Here is a 10,654-nt window from a genome sequence, read left to right on the forward strand (position 1 = left end):
CTGACTCTGGATTTTGGCTCAGGTCATGATCTCAGGGCTCTGAGACTGAGCCAGTCAGTGATGGGCTCCCTGCTCAGCAGTGAGTCTGTCTCCCTCTCCCACTGCCCCTCCCCCTGCTCATGTGCTTTGTCTCTCTGAAATAAATAAATAAATCTTCTTTAAAAATCTGTTTTCTCAGTCAGAGCTCATTCTACACCACGCCATTTTGTCTTCCATGATACTCTAAGAGTAATTACCATTTGAGCCGCCCCCCTGCTTATGTGCACACTCTCTCTCTCAAATAAATAAAAACTTCTTTTTTTAAAAAGAGTAATTACCATTTGATTGCCAGACCCTCTGCAAGACCCAGTACCATATATCTACTATGGAATCTGAAGCTCAGGGAGGTTCAAAAACTTGCCTAATGCCACTCAGCATTACCACTAGTAAGAGGCAAGGAGCTCGTGCTCCCTTCTTGGCCCTTTTTTCATCCCATACAACATACTCTTTCAAAAATCTAATTTTACTATGACTTCTCTTATAGCTTTCTAAATCTATATCAACAATCCTGTTTTCATCTCTAAATTCCATTCCTTTATCTTCAGTGCCAAGTGGAGATTTCCACTCAAGGGGCATATCACCGTATCGAGCCCCACATCATATCAAGACTAAAAATGACTCCATGATCCTAAACGAGTTCCCCCTTCTTATCTCCCCAGAATGTCGACATTCTCCCAGCCATAGGACATGGAACTTTATAGAGTTGACTTATTCCTTTCCTCACACCCCACATCCTATCAGTCACAAGTCTTATGGAACGTTCCTGGGAAGCCACTCATCTTTCTTCCTATTACTTCCCATGGCTATTTATTCAAGGCCCTGACACTGATAGTGGGTCAGCCTTCCCCACAAAGTTCATATTCTATGCCAATGAATATCCTCCCTGACACAGCTTTATAATATTACTTCCCCCACCCATAAACCTTCAAAGGTCCCAGAATCCATATACAAGAATTCTACAGTCCCTTCTGTAGCTTTCAAGCCCCCCAGAATCTGTCTCCCCTCACCCAGATGGACAGGTTAAACCAGCCTAGTCACTGGTCATCCCCAGGTCATATCACCCATGTTTCTCCCCTCACCCAAACTGTCTTTCAGCTCACTTCTGCTTATTCCTATTCCATTATATCCTTATATCTTTATATCCTTGTCTATTCTATATGTATGTCACACTCCACCCTTTGAAAAGACCAGGTACTCTGGGACCCATGAAATCATGAACTGTGCCCAGCACTTAGAAGTTATACCATCTGTCCAACCAGCAGACTGTACTCTGACTTGTTTACCTTCATTTTGTGGGAATTAGTCTTATCTCCCATCTAGACAGTAAGCTCAGAAGAATGGGGAAAAGGGGACATAGCTCATGTTCTCTATTCCCCCACAGCTCTTAGCAAAATGCCAAGCATAAGGAGGAGACTCGATACACTGGTGCTTCTTGAAGTTTTAATATGCATCTGGCAGGCTTGTTTCCCTAGTCTGAAGTCTGTGGATTACCTCATGTGATCTTGAAGCAGACAATCTACAGACCACATTTTCGTAAGTCCTGATTTTTCAGGATCGGTTGCAAAATTCATGCCAAAGATAGACGTGACATTGGTTTTTATTCTTACGCTCATCAACTAGATCAGCAATAACTTGAACACATGCAATTTTTTGTTATCCAAGAGTTGTTCTTTGAAAACGCATGAAGATTTCCTATGCCCGAAACAAAATTCTAGGTCTGGGTATTTTGAAAGATAGGATATATTCAACAAATTCCCTACATTCAAGAAGCAAGAATTTCATCTATAACTGGTTTTCTAATAATCTCATGCAGTAGATGAATTAGAAAATCCATTTGGGGATTCGAGATGGAAGTTAAAACACAGAACTATTCCAGCTAGTAAGGTAATTCATTAGGAAACCCAGCAAACATAGTTTTACAATGAATAATCTCACAAAAATGTACAGGTAGGGAGGCGGAGGACTAAGTAGAGATTCAGATGATTCTTTTAGCACTACAGAATTATTTAATGAATTCTCCAAACATTTTAGAATATGCTGAGTATCTATGGAACTAGATATATTAACAAAAAGTGGAAAAGATAGTTCAAGAAAAAAATAAAAGAGATACTTGCAAATATCATGCTTCTCATTTAGGTTAATAACCCCAAATTGGATAATATTGTGTAGTTCTTTTTTTTTTTTTAAAGATTTTATTTATTTATTTGACAGACAGAGATCACAAGTAGGCAGAGAGGCAGACAGAGAGAGAGGTAGAAGCAGGCTCCCTGCAGAGCACAGAGTCCGACGTGGGGCTCGATCCCAGGACACTGGGACCATGACCTGAGCCGAAGGCAGAGGCTTTAACCCACTGAGCCACCCAGGTGCCCCTAATTTGTGTAGTTCTTAAGCAAGTATGTTACATTAAGGAATATTTCTCGACAATGGAGAACTACAGAATTTCAAGGAGGCCACAATTTTGTGGAGAGTGCATTTTAGATAGTCAATTTGAAGTTAACTATGGGTTTTGTGGTGGACTCCGTTTCTGGTTTCATTAGGAAGCTGTTCGCTTTTGAGAAATATGCCCATGTTAACAACCACAATGTAAGTTAGGCACATTTTAGGAAGGTATAAAGGTCTTGGTATAAATAATACCTGCCTTTCAAAGTTTCCTCCAATAAACAACCACCTCACTTTTGCTTAAATTCCATTAACTGACGGGCAACATATCTCTCTTCCAGGTAGTACTACTTAGTAGACCTTTCTCCTTCACTAAGTAGGAATCTGCATCTCTAATTTGACCACTCTCCCAACTGTGCCCTGTGAAAATGTCTGGGTCATGTCTGGGCTTCAGAAGAGTGCTTCTGGTATTTGAATTTAACATTCAAATCTCCCTTAATTCTTCCTTTCTTGTGGCAAAAAAATTATTAATTTCCTCAGCCATTTCTCAAATGGCATTTTTTCTAGAAGCCACACCAGTCTGGTCACCCTTCTCTCAGCATTCTGCAGTTCATTAATGTCTCTCACAGCATGGTACCCATCATTAAGTACAAGACTCCAAATCTGGCTAGAACAAAATCTAGAGGAATTATTACCTTATATAATGTGTACCCAAGACTGTCTATTAATACTATCTAAAATTACATAAGAGATTTTTAGTAATTTCACCATACCACTAGGTATGTATTGTAATATCTAGGTTGTAATTAACCCTCAGAGTTCCCATCCCCCACAATAAACTATTTTAAGTTGCATTTCCTACGTTCTGTACATATTAAACAGAGTCTGTGGAACCTACAGTCAGGACTTTACATTTATCACTTTACAGGCCACTGTTCTTCCCTCCCCGCTCCAGAAACCACTAGCTTTGAAGCCCAGGCCACTTTCCTAAAGATACCAGCATCAAGTTCACTGTCTCTCTCCAATCTCTGCCACAGTTCTTTGTGATTTCAGCAATCATACAGGTGATTATTTTACTCCTGCCCTTGCCATTCTTCTGGACTCTATTCCTCAAATGACCTTGGCTTCCACTCCACCTCGGTCTCCTACTCAATAACTGCACTTCCTCTTTAATCTCTGTCTCAAACACCCACTCTGAAAGCACCAACTCTTATCCTCGCAATTCCCTTATTCAGGAATCCCTGTCCCATCTGTTCTCCCACCCTACCAGCACATGCAAACCATTTATATCATCTTCTCACTGAGCATCAGCCCCCTCTTGTCCTCCTTCCCTCCTCCCCAGATTCTATAACCCATCAGTATCCTCACTGCCTTACACACTGTTCACCTCCATAGCACCTCTCTTCCTGTCCAGCTCACTGGAAAAAAATAAATAAAACCAGTTCAACCATCCACTTACTCCAAACCATACTCAGGCAGCTGAATATGGCTGAAAAAAAATAGATAACATATATGGTAAACTGGTCTCACATCAAGCTCATGACCACAAACTCCAAGTGAGCCCTATGACAGCTCAGAATTCCATTTCCGTTAATGCTTTCACTCTCCCATTCTAGCAACAATTTTATACTTCCTCCCCTCCTCTCAAACTTCCAACTCCACTCCTGCCCTCACTCTTCTCTTGATCCTGCTTCCTAGGTCATGGCAAATAGAAGCAGCTGGAAGGGATCTGTCGCTGTTCTGTGTCCCACCCCTATGCCCCGCTTGCCTGTCTTTGCTCAGTTATATCCACAAGCTGTCCTTAAGTCCATCTAACAGCAGCCCTCTGCCGTACCCTGGATCCATTCCCCTCACCTACTCAGTTACAGGAAACACACTCTCCCTCCTACACTATCCATCTTGCCATCACTTTATAAATATGCTTTAAAATCCCCCAGAGTAAAAAAATAAATAAAAGGTTCCCTTCTCTTTCAATCCCATAGAATGAAAGATACATAGATACATTTTGTTTTCCCACAGCTGTGTGCTCAGAGCAAGTTGTACTCATGTTTATTTATCCCGTGTTGACCTCCGAAAACTAACTCATGCCCTTGTGCCCATGGGGTTAGATTATTATAATGCCCTTCTAGTCACGTTTCCAGCGATGACTTGGGAATAAAGAAAATGAAAAATGACACCAAAGGAACTGTTTCATTAAACTAAATACTAATGTGAAACAGACAGATGCACTACTCCTGGCAACCATGATCTGGGTGTAGCACAGAAACTTTCAAAAAGGAGGCATCCAATGAATGTTTACTAGACTGAATTGAACTGCAATGGTTTCTCACTTTACAGGTAACAAAAACTTTCTGGAACCAATGCTATTCAGGATACAGTATAATAAGCAAGAAAAGCCACAACTTGTCTCCAAACCTGCAGGAACAGAAGTAGATGAACACTCTAGAAAAGAGACAGGAGGCAAGAAGGCCTATGGTAGATTTGAGGGGCAACAACCAGGATGGGTTTCCAGGAAGGGTGAGTTCATGAAGAGGAAATGATGTTGGAAGCCTTGATAAAATTTATTATTAATGTATTTTTAGGGCATGTGAGTGTTTCTAAATTTTAATTCACCCGGATTTGAACACCCTAAATGAAAATTTAAGGAATGAAAATTTCCCAAATGAAAGGACATATACCATACTTTTTTTTTTTTAAGATTTTATTTCTTTATTGGACAGAGGGAGAGAGATCACAAGTAGGCAGAACGGCAGGCAGAGAGAGAGAGGAGGAAACAGGCTCCCCCACTGAGCAGAGAGCCCGATGCGATGTGGGGCTCGATCCCAGGACCCTGAGATCATGACCTGAGCGGGAAGGCAGACGCTTAACCCACTGAGCCACCCAGGCGCCCCCATATACCATACTTTCTGCTGAAATTTGTTACTGATTGTAACCAGAGGCTATGTCCAGAGAAATAAATTACATTAGAAACTCTTTTATTCTTCTTAAATGTTCTGTAAAATATTGTAAAAGTTAAGTGTAGTATTCCTTCTCATTTCAACATAACTGCAGCTTTCTAAAAAGATGAAAGAAAACAGAAAATTGAAATTTACACCTTCTGAAGGGGATTACTGGGAATGACTCCAAATTAAAAAAATGTAGACACATCTATCAAACACACCCACAAGAGATTCAATCCAGCCTCCATGTGAATTTTAGAAGATGATCTCAGTGATGTATACAGTACAAATTTATTATACTAAACAATAAACACAGCGTATATAAATATTCTGAAGTTACTTAAGTTATGAAAGAGAGAGTTTTTCCAACAGAGTATCACATTCAGCCTTTGAAAAACATAAATTTATGAGCATTGTGGTCCAAATAAAGTAAAAACATCTCTCTCCAATCATCTAGAAATTTAAGTCAAATTACCTGTAAGTCAATATTACAGAAGCCAAACATATTGATTTCTCTGGACCATTCTCCATTCTGTTCCTTCTGCCTACATGCATGCAGCAAACAATGAGTTAATTTCCAAAGCAATCATGAGTTAACTTCTCACCACTGCATTTTGTTCAAGTGTTCTATTTTAAATTATTCCTTTAAACAAAGGGCCATTCTTCTATCCTTGTGTTATTGTATGCTACCTTTGAATAGTTTCCAGGAATAAAATAATCATGATTATGAGAAATCAAAACAGTTGCTCTTACCATCCTTTGTATGAAGTTATTAGATGACAGTGCTGATTCATGATTTAACAACTTTAACATGTTGTAGCCTACACATGGTGTTTTAAATGTTCCCTTGGCAACAGACATCATTTCACATGTCCATTATCAATTTTCTTTTTTTTTAATTATTTCATTTATTTATTTGACAGAGAGAGCGAGAGAGCACAAGCAAGCAGAGCAGCAGGGGGAGAGGGAGAAGCAGGCTCCCCACCAAATAGGGAGCCCGATGCTCATGCTCGATCCCAAAACCCTGGTATCATGACCCAACCCGAAGGCAGGTGTTTAACCAACTGAGCTACCCAGGTGTTCAGCCATTAACAGTTTTCAACATGAAAAATTGTAGCTTTAAAAGAAAGCATTACAAAAAAAAAAAAAAAAAAAAAAAAAAAAGCATTACTTTTGATTAAGAACATTTCCAATCCACAAAAGGGACAGGAGAAATGAAAATACCTGAAAATACAGTGGAGTTTTAACAATGTCTAAACATATATTCACTGCAGGACATTACTAAGAAATATTTTTGGAAACGTTTCTTTAGGAACTTTAATTACCATCAATGTATAAAAATAAATAACAGAATTTCTGTCCAGATGGCATGATTAGTGCTGTTTTTCAGAAAAAATAAAGCTTTTAAAATATCAATATCTATCTTACACTTCATAATCCCATCTGAAAAAGAAACAAAATCTGTTTACAGTGCATCATGCTCAAAGCCTAAGTTACTTCTTAGTTTGAGTCCCAAAGAACACCATTCTTTTTCAAAAAGTAGATCAGTGTACTTAATAGGCTCTCTCTGGACTTTGTCTCTGATAAAGTTAAATATGTAGTTACTGACTTTGCTTATAGCAATAAAATTATCATGGTAACAGACAAGGAAGCTGGCCCAGAATTTGTTTGGATTTTTCAAGACCTAGCTGTTTAGATATTATTTCCAGCAATTAGGTTTCTTACAGCAGTCTCTCCAGTATAAGAAATATGAAACATATGGATTTCAAACATTTAACAATCAACAGCTATATGAGACATTCCTTCAAGCAGCAATAATAAACTAAAAATATTCTATATAAATATGCAAAATATATGCTCCTTTCCAGTCCCTTCACCCCCCTCCTATCCAAACTCAGCATCATCATGTTCCATGTCATTCATGTATTTGTTATCTAGAACAGGAAACCCCCAATATATTCAGCAAAGTAAAATGTTTCTATAATTTTCTATAATAATAATGTTAAAATTGCAAATGGCTACATTGTGACAGGAGTTGCTCCAAACATTTTATATATAGCAACTCATTTTAGTGTATAGTGTGTTACGGAACACAGGGCACTAGCTTTCTTTCCCAGCTTCCCCTAACCTTGGTGACACTAGTGGGAGGTGAGAAATATTTATTAAAAAAAAATTTACTTTGATAATGGTGGATAAAGGTTCTAAACTATACCCTACAAAGAACAGTAATGTCAAACCAACAAAAAAGCTACCTCCCTTTGTCTTTTATCTTCTTCCATCTTCCTTTGCAATTATAAGGAGTTTTGTTTTCATTTAGATGAATAAGTTGAAAGAGAGGCTAGGCAGCCTTTCTTAGTCTCAAATCCTTCCCACCCCCGCACTCTCATAAAATAATATATGACAAATGGGGTTTTCTGCCTTGGAGTTTCTTTTCTTTTCCTTTTCTTTCTTTCTTTCTTTCTTTCTTTCTTTCTTCCTTCCTTCCTTCCTTCCTTTCTTTCCTTTTTTTCCTAATCATGGTCCGAATTTTTTCTCTTCCCATCAGAATGTTATGTTTTAATGACTGCATTCCCTAAACCTCCTTTCCTCAGCACAAATCTTTTGTACTCGACCAGAGTTAAAGACTACCTAACGCACTCCACACGACCCTTAAGAGAGGCGGTGGCTTAAGAAAGGGGTTTCCCTAAGTCAGCTGCCAAGAACTCGCAAGCAGTCCCATCCCCTTTCCGTCTTCCGGATGCACCCACCACCCCAGATCCTCGAGGGCTGCTTGTCCAAATCTACACAACTCCCATGCCACTACAGCAAAGCTTTTTCAGAAAACAACACAGCATGGCTCCCTCTAACCCCGCCTTCCTGGAAACACAGGACTACCCAGGCCCGCAGCCCCTCCCCAAAGCTGGCCTCCCGAATCCTTTGGTCGGGATGTTCCAACGCCCTGGTCCCAGCTGGGTACCCGCGCGCTCCGGCTTGAAGGCTAAGGGTGACCGAACCCAAGGCAATTTCCAAATGCCCAGGCGGGTCCAGACTGCAGAGAAGCTGTGCCTCGTTCATTCACCACCACCGCTCAAGCCCTCTCACACCGCAGCCAGGCCGGCCGCTTTTATGGGTTCCAAGTTTCAATGCTCTCAGCAAGATGGGGACATCTGGGCAGTTCTGGGCGAGGACAGTCACAACTCCCAACCCTCCTGCAACGCTGCCCCTCCTGAATGAGACACGCACACCTTGGGATTTCTGTTTTCCGCGGCCGGGAGCGGGAGGTGGAGAATGGGAGGGGGAACTGGAAGGGAGTAGGGTGTGGCGAATTGTGGAGGGAAGGGGTAAGAACACTTCCAGCCACATCTCTGCCCCGGACCGAGCCGGATCTAGTGGCAGCCCGCCTGCCGGTCGCTTTGTTGTCAGCGTGCCTCGTAGCCGGCGCGCACGCCGAGCGCAAACACGCCCCAAAAAATCATCGCAACTGGCCAAGCGGGCCCTACAGCCCCCAACCCCTTGGCGGAAGGAAGAAACTTGTACGCGGGCGCGCCAGCAGCCACGATGCTGCTGTTTGCCTCCGAGGACAATTTTTAAAGCCGAGATAACAATGAAAATAAAATAAAATGAATAGATAGTATTTCGTTTTCTTCCGAGCCTTTAGGGAAAAAAAGAAAATTTCCTGTTTTTTACCAGTGCGCCAATATTTACAGTCGCCCGTGGCGAAGCGGGCTGAGGTTGGTGCTCAAGGTAGAGAGCGCCAGCGAGGTGCAGAGCCGAGATGCGGAGAAGGGGACCGGCTGGGGGACCCGGTCCCCGACGCCATTTGCGGGGCAGCGGCGCCCGACGCCCGCCTTACCTGTGGATGCAGTTTCCATAGCAACGGGCGGCGGTCGGGCGGGGCCCGAGTCCGGTTCCCGCGGCGCCACTACCCCGGCCCCGGCGCCCAACCCCCGGCCGGGCTCCCCCGCCTGCGGCGCCGGCTTGGCCCCCGTCGGCGTCACCGCTTCGTTCTCCCCCTCCCCCCGGTCCCCGAACCACTGGGACCCGGAGCCTGCCAGCGGCAGCTGCTCGTCTCGGGGATCCGGCGGCGTGGCCATGGCTGGCGGTCCCGCCCGGCTCAGCGAGGGCGGTTTGGCGGGGCCGAGGTGCGGTGCCTGTGCGACCGGGCTCTCCCTGCTGCTGTCCCCGCCTGGACTCGGCGCTCGGGGAAGCTGCGGTGTCAGCACCGCCGCCGCTGCTGCAACTCCGGCCGAGCTGCTGGCTGCCGCTCTCCCCGCTTCAGCTCCTCCTCCTCCTCCCCCTCCTCTTCCTCCCGGCCCCGCCGCGGCCCGCTGCTTGCGCTCCTCCTCCTCCTACTCCAGCCGCCGCCGCCGCTTCGCTACTCCCAAGCCTGTTATTACGCAGGTGGAAATGGCCTGCTTCGTCCTAGTCTCCCTCGGCCCACACCAGCCCCCGGCCTGCTAGTGGCAGGCCCCGATTAGGGGATGGGCCAAATCCACCTGAATCTTCCTCTCTTTTGGGGTGATAATCTAAGAAGATGAGCAGGTGGAAACAGTCCCCAGCTGAAGCGTGACGGATGAAGCAAGACGCCCTCCCAACTCCTAAAGTTGAGCCCGGACTCAGGGCAAAGGAAGGGAGCTTAGAGACCTCCAGGCCACGGTTCTGAGGATGACCAGCATCAGCTGTGGAGGGGACGTGGATTTGCGCGGGGAAGACTGAAGATGAATGTTGGCAGGAGAGGGGGAGGTGCGACCCCGAGGTTAAATCCTGAGTCCTTAAAAACTGTTGTTTCCAGAACAGGGCTGAAAACAGTGGAGTACGGGAAAGAACTACCAGGAGAGCCTCCGAAGAGAAAAGCTTACCAGACCTCATCCGTACCAGCACTGAAAGCAAGTAGGATCTCACTAGGCAGGACAAAAAGCGGCTATGCTTCCTTTCAGAAACACTGAGCCAAAAGCCATACAAATGATAAGCTGCCTGGGCAGTCTATTTTATTTGAGAATGTGGACATCTGGGGAATCTTCCTGCTGCTGCTTGCTTTTTTTTTTTTTTTTTTTTCCTTTACAGCTGTCTCTGACAAAGTGGAGGATACTTGAAAGATAAACTGAACTCAGAGAAGTTGGCTTATGATGTATTATTCCCATATATGGACCCATCTTTTCAAACAAAACTTGTGCGTTGTTTCTTCCTAAATTGTCTACAAAATGAGGTGGTTTGGGAAAAAATAAATTTCAAGCCAACACACAGGCGAGAAGAATAGGCTTATCCATTGATCTTTCTCCAGAAAGGTGGGGCATGGAATAGAAGTACTTGGGATATGG

At 43.6% G+C, this 10,654-nt stretch overlaps 1 protein-coding gene across 1 annotated transcript in view; it reads right to left on the minus strand.

The window, feature by feature from the left end:
* The window catches only part of LOC111161144 (reticulon 1), a 217,303-nt gene extending 207,873 nt beyond the window's left edge, over positions 1-9,430 (minus strand). Inside the window, exon 1 of the mRNA XM_022524666.1 lies at positions 9,190-9,430. Within this exon, the coding sequence (XP_022380374.1) occupies positions 9,190-9,430 (241 nt within the window). The remainder of the gene's footprint in view (positions 1-9,189) is intronic.
* Positions 9,431-10,654: the final 1,224 nt, after the last annotated feature.

Source organism: Enhydra lutris, unplaced genomic scaffold, assembly GCF_002288905.1.
Source record: "Enhydra lutris kenyoni isolate GAN:26980312 unplaced genomic scaffold, ASM228890v2 scaffoldscaffold4, whole genome shotgun sequence".
Classification (NCBI taxonomy): Eukaryota; Metazoa; Chordata; class Mammalia; order Carnivora; family Mustelidae; genus Enhydra; species Enhydra lutris.